Below are 21,673 nucleotides of genomic sequence, written 5' to 3'. Positions count from 1 at the left end.
GCTGTTTGCTCTCCATCGGTGCCATACTGCTGCTGTTGCTGCCACCTTTAACTGGCGACCCTGGGGGGTCTGGTCCCCACAGATCCCATATAAGGCGTTCCTTTTTTATGTAAGGACGAATGTGTTGTTGTTGTTTTTTTCATTCCTCCTTTGCTCGCTGGTGCTTTGCTCGCTCGTCGTACTGAAGAACCATCTTTGGACCGGTGGTGGAGGACTTGGAAGCGTCTGAAACACCTTCGAAATCCTCCCCAATCTGCCACTTTTTTTACGAAATATAGAAGACATTTTGCGCATTCCTATACACACTCACATCACTAAACGCGAAACTATTGCACTAATCATTGTGGGCTGGTTTTCTCAGTGGTGACGCCTCATGGATCCTCCTGGTTAGCAGCGCTCCCTTTCAGACGGGAAGGTGATGAGATTTTTGCAAAAACACACACACACACACGCGCCCGGATCAATATTTCACGGCGACCGATCTAGGGGAAAAGGCTCGTTATTTTTCCCACACTTTATCAAACCAGCCACGGGATGCGGCGCCACACCTCGTCCGTCCTATCCACGGAAGGACGGAAAGGGAAACATAAAGAACATGCACACACACAAACACGCACCGAGAAAACACAAACAACAAACAAAACAATGGGCCGCGAGCTGTACACAGTGAAATTTTGTTACTGGAGCGACACACACTCGCACGTTCGGTACCGACGGGCGAACGATCTTGTTTGAGCGCGCATGAACAAACGGCGACGGACTGCGATGGGGGATTTTCCGTTTTTTTTTTGTTTCGAGCTTTGACGTTACAAAAAGCAAAACAAATTTGGTGCGGCGTGTTTACGCTGGCGCGTTGAGGCGTTTGCTGATGGTTGGCGATATGCCTTTTCTTAGTTTCATGTTGTGGAAAATGTTCGATCGGGTTGAAATTGGGCATGTTATTCTTTTTCTGATCATTCGCTTTGATTTTCTATCCTTTTATTTCATAATTCAAAATTACTAAGGATATTGAACGAACAACGATACATTTTGAAACGCAAAAACCGTTAAAAATAAATCAAAAACCGAAAATCGGTATACTTTAACCCTTGAGATCCACGCTTCACTAAACACTACAGTACAAGCTTCCTATATTTTAACTTATCCCATATCTTTATTCCTCCTTTCAGCTTGTTGATGTTTCCAATTCCACCAAACGCTTCTGCAGCAAATCCGCGTTCAATCGATGCATGCACAAGAACTGACCGTTCAGGAAGAGCACGGGAATGTCGTACCGGTACAGGCGCAGAAAGCGGACGTTTTCCTTCCGGGTGATGTCGACCTTCTCCAAAGCGTAGCGACCGGCAAACTGTGCCTCGAGCTGCTCCACCAGCTCGTCACACAGCGTGCAATGGTCGTGGGTGTACAACGTAAGCAGTGGCTTTCCGGTCGTCCTCCTGCTTTCCTCCCACGGGGCAATCGGGTTAGCACTATCAAGGAAGACATGCGAAATGGGGTGAAAAATGGAAAGAGAAAGACAAAAAACAGAAAAATGCATTTCAATTTTATTGAATTTTAAAACCAGCTTGTAGCATAGAAAAATATATTGCCTGCGCACATCTTCGGCCTCTGGACCGGTGTTACGGGGACCGTTCTATTCTAATAAATGCACTTTAATTTCTCGCCCTTTTCCCCTTACCGATCATGGGAAATGAGGGCACTTCTCTTCCACACACCAACACACTCACACACACGTTCCGAGGTAATTTGTAAAGCGGGTAAAGTGGGTCATCCCACCCCCGTTTGTTGCTTACAGTTTTTCGATCAGGATCGACGAGGCGCCACCGCCACCGTTGCAGATCGAGGCGCAGCCAACCTGGCCCGGCTTGAGGGCGTGCGTCAGATGGGTCACCAACCGCGCGCCGGACATGCCGATCGGGTGCCCGAGCGAGACGGCCCCACCGTGCACGTTCACCTTCTCCGGATCGACGTCCAGCTTGCGCTGGTTCGCGACGACCACCAGCGAGAACGCTTCGTTGATTTCCCACATCGCCACGTCCTCCTTCCGGACGCCCGTCTGCTGCAGCAGCTTCGGTACGGCCAGCGCCGGTGCGATCGGGAAGTCGATCGGGTCTGTCTCGGCATCGGCAAAGCCCACGATCCGGGCGAGCGGTTTGCACTTGAACCGTTCGGCCGCCTCAGCCGTCATCAGCACCACCGCCGACGCGCCGTCATTCAGCGTGGATGCATTGCCCGCCGTGACGGTGCCGTTTTCCCGCTGGAACACGGTCGCCAGCTGCCCGAACTTGTCAAAGTTGACCCGTCGGTACTCCTCGTCCTCGCTCACGACCACGTCCGGCTTGCCGCGCTTGCCCGCGATGCGCACGGGCGTAATTTCCGCCTCGAACGCTTTGGCCGCCCAGGCCGCCGCACTGCGCTGGTAGCTGCGGACGGCGAACTCGTCCTGGTCCTTGCGCGTGATGCCCATCTGCTTGGCCGTGTTTTCCGCACAGTTGCCCATGTGGAACTTGTTGTACACGTCCGTCAGCCCGTCGAACACGATGCCGTCGATCAGGCTCACGCCCCCGTACGGTGTGCTGCCCCGCTTCAGGTAGTACGGCACGTTCGACATCGACTCCATGCCGCCGGCCACGATCACGTCCTGCTGGCCGAGCATCAGCGTTTGCGCGCCGAGCATCACGCTCTTCATGCCGGAAGAGCACACCTTGTTGACCGTGGTGCAGATGGTGGACTTGGGCAGCCCGGCAAAGATGACGGCCTGGCGGGCCGGTGCCTGCCCCAGCCCCGCCGCACACACGTTGCCGATGTACACTTCCTGCACGTCCTCCTTGCCGATGCCCGCCTGTTTCACTGCCGACTCGACCGCGACCGCACCGAGCTGGGTGGCGGAAAGCGACGACAGGCTGCTCTGGAAGCTTCCAATTGGGGTACGGGTGGCGGCCACAATCACCACGTCGTGCCGCTTGCCCGAGGTGGAGTAGTGCGCGCGGGTACCGATCGCACGGCCGGCAAACTGTGGGCAAAACAACGAAAACGATAACAACAACACGGGCACGGGAGCACGTCGGACGATTACATAAATATTCCAACTCAAACACAGTGTGCGCTGGGCGCTTAGCAACGACACAGTAGAAGAAGCAGGATTATTCCCCAAGATGGAATCCTATTGGAAACCGGTATCAACAGCGTCACCTACCTGAGCAAGCTTGAGAACCATGTTGAAGTTGCACGCGGTGATGGCAAAACTATGTGTACAATTACTCCAGAAAGAATCGGAAAAGGGAAGACACTGACGAGGTTTGATTAGGTTAATTCGCGTGTCGTCCGATAGTGTGTGGTGGCTGCCGACGGCGACGTAACTCTGCTCTTGAACCGAGGCACTGACGAGACACATACAATGTGGCAGAAGCAAATGTTGTGGCCAGAGATGGCAAACTCGCAAACCGTGGAAGTGGTATTATATTTCTTCTCATTTTTGTTGTTATTAACGAGAGTAATTTCTTGTAATAAAAAAGGCAAATGATTGTTATTTTACTAAAAAATACCCAATTCATACAAAAATTATAATTTTTATTTTTTCCACTTACTTTGAGTAGTTTGACGTGCCTGTTACATTTACGCTCATCTCTATTGGTGATGGCAGTGGAGTTCGTTCGGAAGCGAAACGAAAACGAAATGCATTTGAGATGTTAAATGAAACTGATAAAATAATCTAAACACTAAACTGATATGCGTGCGGTCTTCATATGATGCAGCTAGAACCATCGAGTTAAGACTGAAATTCAAGACTCCTCACGTTCAAGACTCACACTAATTTCTCATTCTGCAGCAGTGCCTGGAATTAGTGTTAGGTAAAGCTGCCAAAAATCCGGATTAAACTCCAATAGGACTCCAATAATTTTTGTTTGAGTTGTCCGGGGTCATCCCGAGTCATTCGGAGTTGGAATCGTTCGGAGTTGTCTGGACTCGTCCAGTATTGTTTGGGTCCGAGACGTCCAGTGTCGGCCTTTGAATCAAAGGCCTGTATACGAAGTGCTCGCACAAAGTGATATTTCGTATACAGGCCTTTGATTCAAAGGACGACTCCGGACGACTCGGATCTCAACCACTACCGTACGACTCTTACCGACTTGGGCTCCGAACGACTCCGGACGACTGCAGACGATTCCGGACGACTTCAAAAGACTCCAGACGACTCCAACTCCGAACGACTCCGGGCGAAACTAGAGGGTAGGATTTTGCCAAAATCGATCTAACAATAGCCGGAGTCAGATCGGAGCCAAAGAGCACAGGAAGCACTCAAATGTAAGATCCGCCGATTCCTTCAAGTATCAGCTATTTGACTAAGACGAATTCAAACCGTCTTCAAGCTACCTCAACTCAAGCGCAAAATGGTTCTTGCGAGACAATCCTTTGCTAGCCTTGAGATATAAAGCATGGTCACGGATTTTACGCTGTAAAAAATGAAAAATGGCTAAACTGAGACTTGCAAGAAAACAGCTGCAAACTCCGAATGCTAGAATTACAATCAATTGTGTTTATTTTATACAAGAACACATCTATAGCTTAATTACACATCGTACCGAAATAGTTATGATGCGGATATTACACATCGCACTGATACGACTTTGCTAATTAGAAGAACCTTACTTTATGCTGCAGAAAATTCCATTACTATTTTCAATCAAAAGTGCATGCGGCTGGTTATGTGTCACTCTCAAACTCAAAAGTGTTACCTACTATATTATAATTTGACTACCCTGGTAGTGTTTTCTTCATAGAATCTTTAAAACTCCAAATGCGCATAGCGTGGTTTTTACGTCTGATTTCCTTCTCCAAGGCGATTTCGTCGGTGCGTTTATTTCTTGCGTCCACCACGTTCCTTCAGCTGCAGCGCGACCGTTACACCGTTCAGCAGATTGTAGTGGGCGATCGTGTTGTTATCCTTGAAGAACATGCCCTGCAAAACAAAGGGACAAACAAAAACGGATCGTTACTTCACCTCCTTCAATGTCATCCCACACAAATGAAACACTTACATCGTAGAAAATTTTCTGCTTGGCCGGTGGCATGCCCGTTTCCGTCTGCACCTTCGCCTTGACCGAGCTGACCGTGTCGGTCAGATTGACCGTGAGCGACAGTATCTGCCCGTTCAGCTTCCAGTCGTTCTTCTCGGTCATGTTCGGGCACTGCACCTGTACGGTGATCGGGCCGGCGGCACCGTGCCGCTGCAGGAACACGCTCTCCTCGATCAGATTGTCCTCGGTGCGGGACTTTTTGTTCGGCGGCTCATCCATCGCCTGCCCACCGTCGTGTCCGGGGATGAGCTGCTGCTGCTGTTGCTGTTGTTGCTGCTGCTGCTGCTGCGGATCGGGCACAACCGGAGGAACACCGGCGCCCGGCGGCATTTGTGGTGCGGCGGCGTGTGGCGCCATCGGCGGAACATACGCTCCGACGGCAAACGGTGGCGGCCCCATCGCCATCATCATCATCGGCGGTACGGGCGGTGGAATGGGATGGGGTGGCATTTGGGACATGCCCTTCTGGGACTGCATCTGGGCGGCCAGCTGGGCATTTTGTTGCTGCTGCTGCTGATGCTGATGATGCTGTTGCTGTTGCTGCTGCTGATGATGATGGTGGTGGTGTTGCTGATGCTGATGGTGTTGCTGCTGTTGATGGTGCTGTTGCTGCTGATGATGCTGCTGCTGATGATGGTGCTGCTGTTGCTGGTGCTGCTGCTGCTGCTGCTGCTTTGACGGGGCCGACATCGAGCCCGGGATCGGCTTGGGGCCAATCTTTTCCTTCTCCTCGTCCGGTATCAAGCCCTTCACCTTGTGTATCTGGTGGATCTGCGCCTCGAGTGTAATGTTCGCCCGAGCGGCACGTGTGGCCGCCTCCACGCTCGACGTGTGCCCATCCCACGTGACGCGATCGTCCTTGCGGGGTTCCTCCTCGCCCAGCTTCTTACCGATGGCGGCCTCCTCGTCACCGACACCGAAGATATCGGTACGCCGCTCCGCCAGCTGCTTCAGGCTCGCCTCGATGGCCGCCCCCGGTGCGTACACGTTCTCCTGGGCCACCTTCTCGATGTGCTTGTCGCGCTGCTCGACCCAGCGCGGATCCAGCAGCCCGATGCGCATATGCTCCGCCACCTTGGCCGCCGGGATCTTCTCGCCCGTGATGGGCGAAATGAGATAGTCGTCCGCCGCACCGGTCGGCACCGGTTTCGCCACCTTCTGCGACTGCTTCGGGTCGTACTTCTTCACAATGACCTTGTCGTGGGTCGGCGGGGCAACCGGGGCGGGCAGCGATTTCACCCGTTCGCCATCCTCGTCGCCGGACGTGGACGATTCGTCCATGTCCTGCACCTGGGTGTTGTCCTTCTGCTGCTGCTGCTTGCCGACCAGATTCTCCATCTGGGACAGCTTCACCTGTCCGTTGCCCTCGGCCGGTCCGCGGCGCGGCTCCTCGTCACTGTCGTCGTTGTCCGACTCGATCTGCATCTCGATATCGTGATCCTCCTCGTTCATGCGCTCCTCCATCAGCACCCGGGCCCCGACCTCGTCCGGCGTGGTCGGCGGCGGGAAGTTGCCCGACTCGTACGGCTGGTAGTCGACCACCTCCACCACCACAAAGTCGTGCCAATCGATCTGGGCATACGCAATGCGCTCCCGCTCCACCTTTTCCTCCTCCCGGCGGCTCTGCATCTCCTGGTGCTTCATCCAGTTGGCGCGATACTTCACCTGCTCCAGCACCACGTTCATGCTGCTCCGGCCGGGTGCACTCTCCACCTTCAGCTTGTTCATAAGGTCCTTCGGCGGCACTAGAATCTTTGTGTACTGCTCCAGCAGCTTGGTGAAGTACTGGAAGAGGGAGTGCTGCGGGCGCAGAAAGTCAAACTGGCAGTTGCGCTGCTCCCGGTTCATCAGGTTGGTCAGGAAGAGGCGCCCGTTGCGGGCGACGAACTGTGCCGTCAGCTTCACAATATCCAGATCCAGGGCCGAAATCGAGGGCGGATCGGCAATGAACTCAAATTCGGGCGGTGGATCCTTCGGCACGAACTGCTGCTCGGTGACGGCTTTCAGCAGCTCCTGCTGCTTCTGTTGCGTCGCATTCGGTACCTGCGCCTTCGGCAGTCCTCCAGCGGAACCGGCCTGCCCGCCCGCCGCCCCGGAGGAGCTATCCGTGCGGCCTTCCCGGATCTCCTGCACCTTGTGCTGGTAGTACGCATGGTATGGATCGCCCGGGCTGAGGAAATTGAACTTCGGATTGCCGAGCTCGTTCTGCCGGATGCGGCTCTCAAACTCCGGACCATTGCGGGCAACGAAGCTGGCCGTTTTGTCAACGATATCTAGTAAAACAAAACAAACACAGTAAGGGAACAGAAAATTGAGCGCATGTTGGCATCCGGTGGTGGCGGCGGCGGCGGCACCATCGGTCTACTTACTTCGCACCTCCGGCGGTGGATAGATGATGCCCACAATCGGACCGGAAAGGGTTGGTGCCGGCTTTTCCACGTCGACCTCCTTTTCGGCACCATTGCTTTGTACTTCTGCCATATTTTGCAATCTTTCACCGTATCCGTATATTTGCTGTACAAACCCGCGATAGCAAAACACCGCAACGCCAAGCGTTTTTTTTCTATCGTTTCGTTTTCACTGCCGTAAACAGTGACAGCAAACGTCAAACGCGATGGGGCAGTGCTGCCAGACAGAACAGTGTCTTTATTGTATTCGAGGGAAGTGTTGCCAGCAACAATCGATTTTGAAAATGCCGTTAATACATCAACAATAGTTTCAGCTACATCCAAATAAATGTCTTAGCGTTCAGGTTTCGTTACATTTCAGTCAAGAATTTATTTTATTTCAGCGTAATACGATCGCAAAGCAACGTATTAGTATTAAATATTGAGACATTTCTTCCCTTAACGTTTCTTGTACAAACATGGCTTTAAGCTAAACTGTTTGATTTTGGTCGAGCCTTTTATGACGGTGCGATCCTTCTTAAAGATAAAGAAGGAGAACAGCTTGTGCTTTAGGTCCTTTGTTTGCAACTGGAAGCCACACTTTTTCACATTGTTGACAAATTCGTTCACGTTCTCGAAGCGCGACGCAACTTCCGCAATCTTCATAATGCCCCTGCAGAAATGTAAAAGATGGAAACAAAATATAGTACTGCTGACTGTCTGTATGGAAACATTGAATGCAAAACTCTACTTACCCAACTTTAAGGACACGGTTTGCTTCTAGTAAAAAGTCAGCCAAATTGGTACCCATCAGCGATAGGCAAAACACGACCACATTCACAAAGTTGCTCTCGAGCGGTGTGTTGGCCATGTCGCAGGCAATTACGCCGTTGTGATTCGCCACCAGATCGAGCGAGTACACCTTGTTCGGTACGGATGCGGCCAGCTTTGCCTCTCCGCAACCGAAATCGGCTACGATCGTATCTTTGGGCCTAAAATGCAGCAAAATAACAACAAATTAATTCTGCTTCCTACGGTTCGCTTGAGACTATAACTCACATCTTCAGAATACTTTTAATCATTCGATCTAGAGGGTTCATTGGCCATTGCTCGACCTGTTGCCGGTAGCCATCGTGATACGCTTCGAACGAGGCCGGATCTTCCTGAAACATTTTTTTCGCCTCCTGGCCAGGGATTTTGTACAGCTGCTCGTTGATGAAACGGAACCGCGAGCCTTTCAGACTTTCCACTAGTTTTTCTCTCAAGCTGGCTGGTTTGGATTTTGCATTTGGGGTCTTCTCTTTTTTCTCGGTGCCATTTGAATTCGAGCGTTCGGAGGGAGAGGATTTTTCGCTCTGTTTTTTAGTTCCATTAACAGTCACGGTTTCATTCGGTTTCACCTTTTTCTGATGCTTTTGAGACCCTGCATCGTCAACCGTTTCGTCACTTTTTCCATTCACATCATCGGCTTTTCTCTTCTTCCCTTTGCGTTTCTCACTCTTCGAAGGCTCATCGACCTCTGTTGCCGCTTTCCTTCGTTCAGCGTTCTTGCTTTTGGGATTTTTGAGTAGAACAGACCAGCCGGCACTGTGCTGGCCGTTAGTTTGTGGCTCATTTGCATTCTCTTCATTGCTGGATTCTGATTTACCTTTGATCTTTTTCTGTTCTTTTGGTTGCTGTAAGTATCACAGATCGATTAAATAGAATGGATTGTGTTTTACAGTCCCGAAGGGAATGCTCTTACCTTATTTTTCGTGAAACGGAAGTTAGTTCCGATAGTTGGTAAATCATCTTCCCACTCACATTCTTCGAATAGTTTGCTCATGCTGTTAGATTTTTTAATACTTTACCTATTATTAAAGCACCACGATGCCGCAAAATAAAACGAAATGAGTTATGGAAAAAGGTGGCCAATCGGTGCAGTAAACAAAACGCACGTGTTTTGTTTACACATGTCAATTGACGGTTTGACATTATACGAGGGGTAGGAAACTACGGCGTTGAAAAGCAACCCAAATAACAAATACAGTGGAACGTCGATTATACGGGCAGCTCGGGACCGGGCGGTTGCCGGTTAATCGATTTGCACGGATAATACACAGAAATGTCAAATTCATAAAAAAATTAAAAATCCACTAGTTTTATGATTAATTCACCTTGAATCAATCAATAAATTGTTAGTAGAATATTATTTTAATCAATAACTATAGGTTTAACCACTTTTCATGAACAAAAATAAATTTCGAAAACACCACTAGACACTACAGAGCTGCACAAAAAACTGGTTGCACACTTGACTATCGCAGCAGATGTTCGCTGTACGTTTGAACAGCTGTCACATTTATGCGCACGGTTAAGCCACCCGCCGGTTAATCCGCCCCCGGATAATCGACGTTCTACTGTACGTCCCGACACTCATTTTCCAAACGTACTAGATGGTTGTTACAGTTATTCACCGCGGCGTTGTAGGAGCGGGCTCAAGAAATGTGTTGCCATCCTTAGAATTTCATGTGAGCGCCGTACGTTCCCGCTACGAACGGATTCAATAATACCAGCCGAAGAACGGTGTTATTAAAAACCAAAAATACAAATATCCCCTGATTTTCCATTATTTTTATAATTTTGAGAAAATTTCTTTCACATATAGTGACAACCCAAATAGCCAAAATTGCTTAAGCAGCCAATTTTGGCATGCCAAAGATCACTGCTTGAATTCGCCTTTTGCAGTAGATAAACAGCATCAAAGTCCCAGGTGTTCCTTTCAAATAGCGCCTAAGCAGCTTCCTTATGCCAGGGTGCCGGGGATTATTTTTCTTTGTGTTTTATTTTCAAGCAAGCGTCAACGATGAAATTAACAACAGGATTTGTTTTGTTTGTGTGCATCACGAAGTTCAGTGCGCTTTCTTAACAAGCCTTCAAGTTTCATCATGAACCATACACATCAGGCTAATCAGCCGCAAGGTTCCAAAGAATACCAAGTGCTAGTTAAAAAGCGCAATAGTTCCGCAAAGTACTTCTTATCTCTTAATCAGCCACAAAGTACGACATCGGAACGATTTTTTGTTAAACAGCCTCAAATCATCTATAGAGTTCGAGCTGGTTATTTGGGAACGCACGCGACAAAAAGTAGCTCAATTTTGCAAACAGAGCTACTTGTTGTCGTGATTTGCGATATATTTTTATTAATAATAACTTTTTGTTTCATCCGATCAAATAATTACGAGTCAAATTAATGCCAAAGACAAAAAGCTAATTTGAACTTATTTCTAGTTATTTGTTATATTTTTAAATTTTAAAAAAATAAGTAGGTTGACTGGGTGTGAAACTTTGATCTACGCGGAGTAGATCATAAAATACCTCCAAAATTGAGACGTTTTCGGTCACAGCTTAAATATCCTTCTAACATTCAGACAAAAAAACTAATTTTAAATGGTCGTGAGGTCAGATTCACGAGCACTGCTGACTTCATGTTGGAGTTGGCAGACCAGACCAGAGGTTCCGGCAAGTTGTCAATCGAGGCACAATTAAACTATCCAGTGCGAATTCTCTAGTAGGCATGCAATCGGAAACCCAACCTGGGAGCTATTTAAAAACAATGGCAATGACAATGAATTCACTTTTGCATACACAAATTTCTTATTTTCAAACATCATATTTTTATTTGCCGTTGTTTATTGCGCGGTCTAATTGACGTCAGTTAATCAGTTTGGCTTGTTAACATATTGCTCACTGGGAACGATCACCAACAGCTGTTTCACACGAAAACAAGAACGAGACAGTGAATCATAGCATAATCAACAAACAAAACATCTCCCTGGAGTATCCCTGGACATTGTAAATCCCCTTAAACTGCAGTTGCATCATTCCACCATTGCACCAACGTAAGTGTCGTTAAACGTATGCCACTAACGGCTGCTGCTTTTGTTGCTACTGTGCGCAATTAACTCGCGAGTGCGCAGTTTTCTTACCAATTAGAGTCGTGCCCGTGCTTCCGCGATCATGTCGTCCGCATCCGGATCGGAAGTGCAACCGGCAGAGATGCCGTACATGCCAGAACTTGCCGTACTCGATGCACGGATCCGATCGTTCCAGAGCTGGCGCTTTGGTCACATACAAAATCCGACCCGGCTGGCGGTGGCCGGATTCTACTACACCGGCACGGACGATGAGGTGCGCTGCTTCCAATGTGACGCTGGCCTCCGGGATTGGCTTGTGACCGATGATCCCTGGCAGGAGCATGCCCGATGCTTTGCGGAGTGCAGTTTCTTGAGGCTCGTGTTTGGCGCCGACACCGTCGACGAGGTGCTCCGGAACGGGATCGCTGGATTTAAGAACGGTGCCAATACGGCAACCACGCCCAGTGCAACGGTTTCCGGTCCGATCGATGAAACGTCCAGCGAGCTGGCACAACGGTTGAGAGAGGAAAACAAACGCATGAAACAAGAGCGCGAATGCAAAATATGTTTGACGCAGGAAGCGGAGGTTGTGTTCATGCCCTGTGCTCATCTATGTAAGTAATGGGGGGGTTCTTATTTTATTCCTTTTTGCCATTTAATAATTATGTGCTGTTCCTGTTTTTTTTTATTCTAGTGTCTTGTGTACAGTGTTCTACGGGCGTCGACAACTGTCCGGTGTGCCGCGCGGTAATCACCCATCGGTTTCGGGCATTCATTTGCTAAATTCGGCTTGAAGTGAAATAAGCCATTATTTATTTTTTAAATATTTTACATTATGTTATTATTATAACCTTAAAAGAATAATGCACTTCAATGTTTCTAATGGACTTTCTGAAAGTAAACAAAATCAAGTTTATTTCCTTTAAAAAAACATTGAAATACATTTTTTCTTCAATGTGCAGACTCTTCGAAGTTCCTTAAAGGTACGTGCCAGAAATTCTGGGGTCGTATTGTATCACAAGCTAAGTTATTGGCTTTACAAAATCTAAAATATCCGCCTGAACTGTTCTTCTGTGAAATGCTGCTTATAAATTACAGCTCATTGCCAACGGTATATGATGATGATGATGATGATGATGATGATTAGCTCCTATGTATTTCATTATTTGAATAAAAAAAGTTTGACACAAAAGTAATGGAGTTAGTTTGATGGTAATTTCGGCGTCCAGAAAGCTCATGTGTGATCACGAGGACTCTTGCGGTTATTGGGTATTATTATTGTATCTTATTTTGTTAATCAATAATTCGTCCGGGCATATTTAACAAGACAATATTTCGAACGTTAATTTGCGTTGGTATTCGCCACATATTCTGCCCCAAGTGACCAACGTAAAACTAAATGTGCCCAATCAAAAATTCATTTTGTGCTAAATTTCAGTGAAATGTTTCCCAGCTTACAAGCTTTTATATTAGGAAAAAAACCCAACAGTAAATGTAGCGCTCCTTCCGATGGTGGAATTCTTTTTGGAAATAATCCAATTGGAATTTCAAACAACATCTTCCCAGTGCAGTGTTGATCTGATTGGGCTTGTATAGTAAGCATGAGTCGGAGATGGCCGGTGTTTGTGATCAAGCGTTTAATTTAGAGTTTTTTCGCCTTGTGCATACACTGTAAAAACGAGAATTTGATTGAATCACTCCTAAACGTACAGCGAAAAAAAGAATTTGAATTAAAAAAAAAAATGAGCAAAATGTGTCAACTCCGATGAAGCAGCAGCAACCAGCCTCCGTCCGGATGGACCATCGATCACCAACATCGACGCAGTAGGTTTAGGCCCAAAACAATGAATATCCATTGAACATTGCTTCATATTCCGCCGAATAACAGAAAAACTAAAATAGAATATTACACGCAACACCAAACGATCTTTTTAGAGATGACTATTCCGCAGTAGAGTCTGGATCCCCTACGACTCCGGTTCAGACACCTGAATCCAGCTACGAATCAAAGTTTGACAACAAGCCCCAGGGTGAATTCAGATCATTACAAACGGGGCTCAGTAAAAGTACAAAGATGAAAAAAGAGCGATTACAAAGCCCGGAAATTATTGTTTATCGTTGGGACAATATTTACCACAACATCGTTCCAGACATTTGCAGAATTATAAGAATCCTCAAAATATTAATCTATTCGACGTCGAGATGACTCGATTGCAGGAATAAAACACGCTCAATACTGCAAAGAATCATCTGTGTTGAAAAAAGATCACTTGCAGATCTTTTTACATTAGAGCTTTCTAACAATACTCTGATGTCCCGATGTCACCCGATCCAATTTATTGCGGTTTAGGGCTGACATTCTTGCTATCAGTTATTAATAAGTTACTGAAAGCCAAGTCCCACTAGTGGTTCAAGCCGGCCTTGATCGACAACTGTTGTGTGGTGCCAAAGAATAAGAAGAAGACATCAATTTCGCAGATAACGAAAATCTGGTTTGAATTTTATGACATCTTCAAAATGTATCTTTTCCATATTGTCACCTTGTACTGTATGCAGACAGCAACGAGGGGCGAATAATTAGGCAGTCTGCAAACTAAGCGATCGCAAGGGACCCCGAAATCTCGAGAGAGCCCCGAGAAAAGAAACCCACCTACCGCTTACAAGTAAAACTGCTTCTCAATCTTACTCTGGTTTAGAATTCTTCATTCAACTTCTCATTCCATATAGATCAAGCCAATTGTTCGATATCAAAAACAAATAAATGTTCTAACATTCCACACGTGTGTTTTTGTTTACATTTCCTGATCTCCAGTTTGTTAAAAGGATTAGATAAGGTTACATTTACAATATGCAGAATAAAATGAGATGCATTCTGGAACGCAAAGCGTTCTCATCATTCACCCTATTCGGAAATATACTATCTCGCGCTATCAGCCGATCAAACGATCGTACCGGTTTTGTTCGCTTTTCATGCGAATATTCCGTTCTTTGCATAAGTTATTTCACTGTACACGATAAAGATTCGTAAACCGGAAATTTTCGCTGCGCTTTGGAACCAGTTTGGCGTTTTTGGTTTCCTCCAAAATCCGTCCATGCAAAGTGCATAACGATGAAGTTCATTTCTTTATTCTCCCGCTGTTCCGCCACCGATCGTGGATGAAAGAGCACACTAACTACCTATGCTGCGGCACAGTGCGGTCTGGTGTCTTAAGTTAACTAACGCTCCGAAAGCTTTTTGTGTGTGTTAGATTGTCTTATGATGTGTTGTTCGGTGAAACGGTTTCTTTTATTGTTCGAATTTCTGTGTCTAGTTTCGCGTAGTGTCGCGGATGCACAAGAAGAGATTCATTTAACGTGCGGTAGACGTAAGGTGAAGTCAATTTACCTCATCCATAACGGTGTAGACGCGAAGGCCGGTCACTGGCCGTGGCATGCAGCGATCTTCTATCGAAATAAGGAACACAATGAATACGAATGCGGTGGATCCATCCTTGATCACAACACTATTCTCACCGGTAGGTAATAATGCGCAATGTGCTAGACGTTATTTTAAACCTTCATTTTACCAGCATCCCATTGCGTGTATACGGCTGGAGGTGTGATTTCTGCAACCCGCGTGTTAGTACACGTGGGACAAAACCATCTTGAAAAGGCAAGTGAGTACACGCAGATACACGATGTACGGGATATCATAGTACATCCCGGGTTCAGCAGCAACAGCATCATCCACGACATTGCGCTGATAAAGCTCAGGACTAACATCACAATGACCAAGTACGTCCAGCCCGTCTGTCTGTGGACAATGGACAGTAACCAGGATCTGATCGTGGGCAAAAATGGCACGATCGTTGGATTCGGCTTAAATGAGCAGGACGTTGTGTCGCAGCAGCTGAAGCAGGCCTTGGTTGGTGTGGTGGATGCATTGACGTGCATCGCAAGCGATCGCTCGGTGTTTGGCACTCATCTAACAACGGACATGTTCTGCGGGAAAGGACAGAAGGGTGTGAGTGCATGCAATGGAGATAGCGGCGGTGGCATGTTCTTTGAAATCGGTGGCAAATGGTACGTCAGGGGACTGGTATCGTTCACTCCGTTGCGCGGAAATACAGGATTGTGTGATCCGCTCAAGTACACTGCCTATACCGATGTGGCCATGTACCTGGAATGGATTAAGCCGCACATTGATCAGCGCGTGCTGTCCTACGACAGCGATGTGCTGGACATTGATTACGAGGAAAAACTGCGGCTGTTCAATTTTAAAACGTGCGGCGTAAAACAATTTATCGTTTATCCGGATGGTGTATCACGATGGACGATACCCTGGCTTGGGTTTGTCAGAGTAGGAATTGAAGATGAGCCTAGGTGTGCTGTTATACTGATAAATGAATGGTACGCGGTCGGACCTGCACATTGTTTCGAAAATGACGCGATTGAGTAAGTATTGCTTCATTGTTGCGAAAGGTATCATCACTTTCCTACACTTTTTCCTTCCACAGATATTTCGTTGCGCTAGGTCATCTTATTGATGACGGGGAGGAGCAATGCACCTATTTTGATGAGTCCTCGGTATGTCCCTATCCATTACAAGAACGCCCAATTGAAAGGATCATTGTGCATCCAAAGTTCGGTACAAACAATACGGCGGACAATATCGCACTGATCGAGCTACAGGTCTCGGCCGACACCAGTCAGCCGCATGTGCAGCCCATCTGCGTGCCTGTAACGCCCGAGCTACGAACGAACGCAAAGGCAAACCAACACGTCGCAACGGTTTCAATGGAAGATGATTCCTACAAAAACATTCCCATTCACTATTTAGAGTCCGTCGAGTGTATGAAAAGGTACGCCGAGCAGAACATTGTGTTGAATCTGGAAAACAAACGACTCTGTGCAGAAATAGCAAACCAACGGGATGAAGAAAATTGTTCTCCATTAGTGGCGGGTGCACCGCTCCAGGAAGTGAAGATGTTTGACGGCAAGGAGCAATACTATCTACGAGGATTCGAGCTGCTTGGGCTTGCCTGTAATGCACGGGCACCACCAATTTACAACAATGTAGAACCATACATCGACTGGATACTGTACAACATGCGGTACCGCAGTTTACAGTCAGCGGATGGGTTGACAACTTCAAATGCTAACAGCACGCAGCAAACGCTCGAGTCGGAATGGGCTATGTTGCAGCAGCAGCCCGGAAAGGAAAAATTGCACCTTTTCGATATGCAAACCTGTGGCATACCCGGCGCAACTTTCGAAAATTTAGGACCGCTAACGGTCACGCCGTGGGTCGGACAGCTTGAATCTACCGAAAATGTTACGGATGAAGACTTTTTGGATTCAGATACTGTAGTGCTCATAAGCGAATGGTACGCATTGGCCCCGAAAAGTATTTTAGCGAGCAATTCAACTTGGTAAGTTACTTTGCGTGTAGCGTAGATTTCTAATGCTTATTGAGCTTCCCCTTTTTTGTTTATTTTCTAGGAGAATGCTTAGTCTGGGTAGTTACAATCGGGATATTATCACCGACTGTTCCCTTAACACATGCGGACAGCAGAAGGTAGAAATAAAAAACATTATCTTCCCTTCTGCTGATCATCCAAGCCAGATATTTGCACTAATAGAGCTGCTCGAGCCTGCCAATCTGAAGAATCCATCCATTAGACCCATCTGCTTGCCCTTCATGCATCAACTGCATCGGCAAACACCCACAGAAGTATTCATAACGTCTACCACAGACCCGAATTACGTTGACAGCAAAAAGCTGAAAATCATCGATCACCTGAATTGCCAGCAACGATTACTACTTGAACGGGAATTCGTCACCTTGGACGGGAACATCACTTGCGCAATCGAGGCAGAAAAGATTCGACAAACAGAATTATTTTCCTTCGTGGGCACCCCGTTCCACACGAGCGTGTGGTACGATAGACGAATGCGCTACTTTCTGTACGGAGTGGACGACAATGATCTAAATATGTTCAAGAAATTGATTTATGGGCCCTACGTGTTTAACAGGATTATGTTAGCGGATCTTGATTGGGTGGTAGAGAACATGCGGAAAAAAGAGCGTCAAACTTCCTTCCCCAGCTCAACGAGAAAAGAACGAGTGACTTTGAAGTCTGTTAAGCAAGCACCCAAGTGGGAGTTGTTTAACTTTACCACCTGCGGAGAATCATCGAACTTTTATCCAATGCCATGGATGGGAGCCCTCCACTCCAATGCACCGTTTTTCAATGACACCAAATGTACGGTGACACTCATTAGCGACCTATATGTTGTAGGTCCAGCATATTGCTTCAGCGATGCTACAGCAGAGTAAGTTCGGTTGTGTGGTTTGACTTGCGCTGGAGATCCTTAGCGAAGATTCTTCTCTACTTTCAGATATGTTATAGTATTCGGGCTTGATACAGATCAGACAGAGTGCGCTAGGGCCAATAACTCGGCATTGTGTAGTCTTCCTTCGCAACGCGTGGCCACCCAGAAGATCATCTTTCACCCGCACTATAACCGAACCAATCATGATAACAATATTGCGTTGGCTCAGCTTGCAACTGCTGTAGATACGTCTCGGCCGAATGTGAAGCCCATCTGCTTGCCGATCATGGATTCGATCCGTAGTTATGATACAGCGAGCTTAGTAATGGCCTCTTATAATAGATCCTCAGCTTTTGCTGACTCTAAAATAGTCACCGTTAATGAAAGGTATTTAGATTCGCTGGAATGTCAAACGCGGTGGCAAGACTTGAAGGTGAGCTTCACCATGGATAGTACGCAGCATTGTGTGATGATCAAACGAACGCAGCATGATGAATGTGTCGCTGTATTCGCTGGTATTACACTTCACTCCCTGCAAACACTACACTCGAGTGAAAAACACTTTCTGCGCGGATTCTTTATTAACGGGCCAAGAGTTTGCAGTATTTATTTTCCCGCAATTTACCTTAATACGGATGTCTATTTGGATTGGATACTGGAAGCAATTGAGCAGCCGGCAAGTTTTGCATCTGATGTGTCTAATTTTAACTAAGAGAAATAATTCACTCATATTTTAGAAGGGATTAGGAAACACACACACTGAATAATTTCATAAATATGTAAAATGTGCTTAGGTAACGTTCTGATGATTTGCCTATTGCCTGTATTTTCTAACAATATGTATACTTTATAATCACGGGATAGGCCGGTCTCGTAGTACAGTCGTCAACTCGTACGACTTAACAACATGCCCGTCATGGGTTCAATCCCCAAATTGACCGCGCCGCCATACGTAGGACTGACTATCCTGCTATGGAGGGGGATTCAATTAGTCACTGAAAGCCCAGCCCACAAGTGGGTACAGGCAGGCCTTGACCGACATCGGTTGTTGAGCCAAAGAAGATAGAAGAAGAAGAAGACATAAACACGGGATAGTGAGGAAGATCTCGTCTTAAAACTTTCAGCTGGTGATCCTCCCTACAGGCAATACACAGTTGACAATACACACAGTTCTAGTGTTGGGAGATTCGGGATTGGGAAGACTCGAAGATTCAATCCCAATGCTGTTTGTAGGATTTAAATCGCTTAAAGATTCCATTACGATTTTAATGGGATTGGGGTTTCGATTGTGATTCGACTAGGAAAGGATCTTTATTCCAAATGGAATAGCGATCGGATCGTTATTTCCATTGAAATAGCACATGAAATCATTCCACATAGGTTAACAATTCGATACTAATTGAATCACAATCTAAAAACCCAATCCCAATCGAATCGCAATCTAATCTCAATGTTCGGATCGATTAAGGCAAATACGGCAAATATACAAACATTTTGATAATAACATTTTTGTTTTTGTTTTTTTTTTTTAATTTTTTAAGGAATGGGGCTTTATTAGAAAGAGAAAGCAAAAAGTGACCACCGTAAAGCTAAATGTGGCTAATTTATTAATTTTTGAATTTGTGCTAAATTTCAGTGAAATGTTTCCTAGCTTCTTCTTCTTTGGCACAACAATCGCTGTCGGTCAAGACCTGCCAGTACCCACTAGTGGAGTGAGCTTGGCTTTCAGTGACTAATTGGTTCCCCCCCATAGCAGGATAGTCAGTCCTACGTATGGGGGCACGGTATATTTAGGGGCTTAAATCCATGACGGACATGTTGTTAAGTCGTACGAGTTGACGACTGTACCACCAGACCGGGTTTCCTAGCTTACAAGCTTTCATATTGAGAAAAAAACCCAATAATAAATAAAGCGCTCCTTCCGATGGCGGAACTTTGTTCTAAACAACACCTAAATTTCAAACAACACCTTCCCAGTGCAGTGTTGATCTGAACGGCAGCGTGTCGGAATGAGTCGGTGCCGTAGACGGCCGGTGTTTGAGATCAGGCATTTAATTTCGTGCATACACTGCAAAAACTAGCCTTTGATTGTATCACTGCGAAACATACAGCGAAAAAAAGAATTTAAATAAATAAAAAGTAAATAAATATTAACCAAATCCTCGTTGAGATGATGAGATGCATGTTGGCAGAATCGAACATGGACAAGGTGTTCTGGGGTGAAGTGATCACTACTGCCAATTATTTATAAAATCGCTTGCCATCCTCCTTACTGTAATCGACGCCTTACGAAATGTGGCAAAACCGAAGCCAACGACATCAGGAGGAGTGGTGGTACTGCCAGTTGGACCAACTCCTTCATTATGTCGCGCAGAAAAAGCTATCACGAACGAAAAAATCGTTCAAATGGAGGCTTCTGCTGAATCCTCCTGCATGAGGGAATCGAACATGAACGATACCGTAGAGGAACTTGATGTTACACCATAGAACAGTGCATCTGATGGCGAACTACTATCAGATGAACCAGGGGCTATTGAAATGCATCAAAGTGCACGTAGATCCAGGCGAACTACGAAAGGCATCGCACCTGTTCGATTCAGATAGGAAAGTTATATGACGGGATCTTCTGAACAAAACGAAGAACCCAGAAATTTGAAAGAAGTTTTCGCGCAAAAAATGGATATCGGCAATGGATAATGAGCTGAAATCACACGAAGAAAACGGAACATTAGATGCATTGGTAGAGCTACCTGCTGGCAGAAAGGTTGTTGGTTGCCGCTGGATTTTTTAAGTTGAAGAGAAATGCAGCTGGACATGTAATCAAACACAAAGCTCGTCTAGTGGCGCACGGCTATTCCCAGCAATTTGGCGAAGACTATGATCAAGTATTTGCTCCGGTCACAAGCCATACAACATTTCGTTTGATGATCGCTATAGCCTCTAAAATACAAATGAAATTACGGCATTTAGATATCAAAACTGCCTATTTATATGATGATCTCGATCAGGAGCTTTTTATGCGACAACCACCTGGATACGAGACAAAAGGCAAAGAGCATTTGGTTTGTCGATTGAAAAAGAATAAATTCTATTCTTGGTGTGAAAGAATCAGCTCGATGTTGGAACCAGAAACTCCACGGTGTTTTGTTTGAGATTGGCTTCCAACAAACTGAGGCTGATCAGTGTCTGTACATGAAAAATGGAGATGGAAAAAGAGTCTACATTTTAGAGTACGTGGATGATATGGTAGTCGGTTGTGTGGACGAGACTCTCATTGATTCTGTGTATCACGCTTTAACCGAACATTTCGAAATGACGGACCTGGGGCCAGTTAGTTACTTTCTGGGAATGGAGGTTAAATGTGAAAAAGGTAACTACAGCGTTAGCCTCGAAGGCTACATTGAAAAATTGATTCGTAAGTTCGGATTGAGCGAAGCAAAAACTGCAAAAACACCGATGGATGAAGGATTTTTGAAGCAGCAAGACTCAAGCTCTATTTTGAAAGACACTACTCAATATAGAAGTCTTGTTGGTGCTCTTCTATAGATATCGGTGTGTATGCGACCAGATATTGCTGTAAGTACGGGAATACTTGGTCGTAATGTTAGTAATCCTACTGAAGCATGCTGGGTTGCGGCTAACCGTGTTGTAAGATATTTAAAAGCAACTAAACATTTTAAACTCACTTTCACCAAAGCTGGTAGTGATTTGATTGGTTATTCTCATGCTGACTGGGCAGGTAATACTATAACAAGAAAATCGACTACCGGATATGCGTTTTTCTATGCTAGTGGAGCTGTGTCATGGGCCAGTCGCAAACAAACCAGCATTGCATTATCGTCGATAGAATCAGAATATGTTTCCTTAAGTGAAGCTACTCAAGAAACATATCGATGAAAGACTTAGGAGAAGATATTGAAAACCCCGTAAAATCTTTGAGGATAACCAGAGTTGCATTTGTTTCGTCATCTCTGATAGAACCAATCATCGATCGAAA

The 21,673-nt window shown here is 46.2% G+C and overlaps 6 protein-coding genes across 7 annotated transcripts in view; 2 read left to right on the top strand and 4 right to left on the bottom strand.

The window, feature by feature from the left end:
• Positions 1–1,129: 1,129 nt before the first annotated feature.
• LOC120900166 (acetyl-CoA acetyltransferase, mitochondrial) lies at positions 1,130–3,404 on the bottom strand. 2 transcript variants are annotated; one of them, XM_040306812.1, is made up of 3 exons: positions 3,197–3,404; positions 1,794–3,013; positions 1,130–1,469 (listed from the first exon to the last, which is right to left on the bottom strand). In XM_040306812.1, exons 1-3 carry the CDS (start codon positions 3,392–3,394, stop codon positions 1,166–1,168), a joined length of 1,722 nt encoding a protein of 573 aa, XP_040162746.1. In that variant the 5' UTR covers positions 3,395–3,404; the 3' UTR covers positions 1,130–1,165. The 2 variants fall into 2 exon arrangements, with proteins under 2 accessions (XP_040162746.1, XP_040162747.1); XM_040306813.1 differs by lacking the exon at positions 1,130–1,469 and having other exon boundaries at positions 1,527–3,013; positions 3,197–3,400.
• A 1,113-nt stretch (positions 3,405–4,517) lies between these two features.
• LOC120900165 (splicing factor 3A subunit 1) lies at positions 4,518–7,692 on the bottom strand. The gene is made up of 3 exons (XM_040306811.1): positions 7,448–7,692; positions 5,040–7,351; positions 4,518–4,960 (listed from the first exon to the last, which is right to left on the bottom strand). The coding sequence occupies exons 1-3, from the start codon at positions 7,557–7,559 to the stop codon at positions 4,859–4,861; spliced, it is 2,526 nt and encodes an 841-aa protein (XP_040162745.1). The 5' UTR covers positions 7,560–7,692; the 3' UTR covers positions 4,518–4,858.
• A 139-nt stretch (positions 7,693–7,831) lies between these two features.
• Positions 7,832–9,429, bottom strand: LOC120900169 (ribosomal RNA-processing protein 8). The gene is made up of 4 exons (XM_040306816.1): positions 9,210–9,429; positions 8,525–9,141; positions 8,221–8,457; positions 7,832–8,138 (listed from the first exon to the last, which is right to left on the bottom strand). The coding sequence occupies exons 1-4, from the start codon at positions 9,288–9,290 to the stop codon at positions 7,925–7,927; spliced, it is 1,149 nt and encodes a 382-aa protein (XP_040162750.1). The 5' UTR covers positions 9,291–9,429; the 3' UTR covers positions 7,832–7,924.
• Positions 9,430–11,097: 1,668 nt separating this feature from the next.
• Positions 11,098–21,673, bottom strand: part of LOC120900168 (GDP-Man:Man(3)GlcNAc(2)-PP-Dol alpha-1,2-mannosyltransferase) — a 33,418-nt gene continuing 22,842 nt past the window's right edge. Inside the window, exon 4 of the mRNA XM_040306814.1 lies at positions 11,098–11,866. The gene's annotated coding sequence lies outside the window, so the exon portion shown is untranslated. The remainder of the gene's footprint in view (positions 11,867–21,673) is intronic.
• LOC120900170 (death-associated inhibitor of apoptosis 2-like) lies at positions 11,238–12,557 on the top strand. The gene is made up of 3 exons (XM_040306817.1): positions 11,238–11,346; positions 11,441–11,975; positions 12,056–12,557. Exons 2-3 carry the CDS (start codon positions 11,465–11,467, stop codon positions 12,142–12,144), a joined length of 600 nt encoding a protein of 199 aa, XP_040162751.1. The 5' UTR covers positions 11,238–11,346; positions 11,441–11,464; the 3' UTR covers positions 12,145–12,557.
• LOC120901187 (transmembrane protease serine 9-like) lies at positions 14,518–17,680 on the top strand. Its single transcript, XM_040308896.1, has 4 exons — positions 14,518–14,876; positions 14,931–15,795; positions 15,858–16,772; positions 16,843–17,680. The coding sequence occupies exons 1-4, from the start codon at positions 14,618–14,620 to the stop codon at positions 17,678–17,680; spliced, it is 2,877 nt and encodes a 958-aa protein (XP_040164830.1). The 5' UTR covers positions 14,518–14,617.

Source organism: Anopheles arabiensis, chromosome 3 (assembly GCF_016920715.1).
Source record: "Anopheles arabiensis isolate DONGOLA chromosome 3, AaraD3, whole genome shotgun sequence".
Taxonomy (NCBI): Eukaryota; Metazoa; Arthropoda; class Insecta; order Diptera; family Culicidae; genus Anopheles; species Anopheles arabiensis.
Note: the sequence above shows the minus strand (reverse complement) of the source record. Positions and strands in the feature narration are given on the sequence as shown.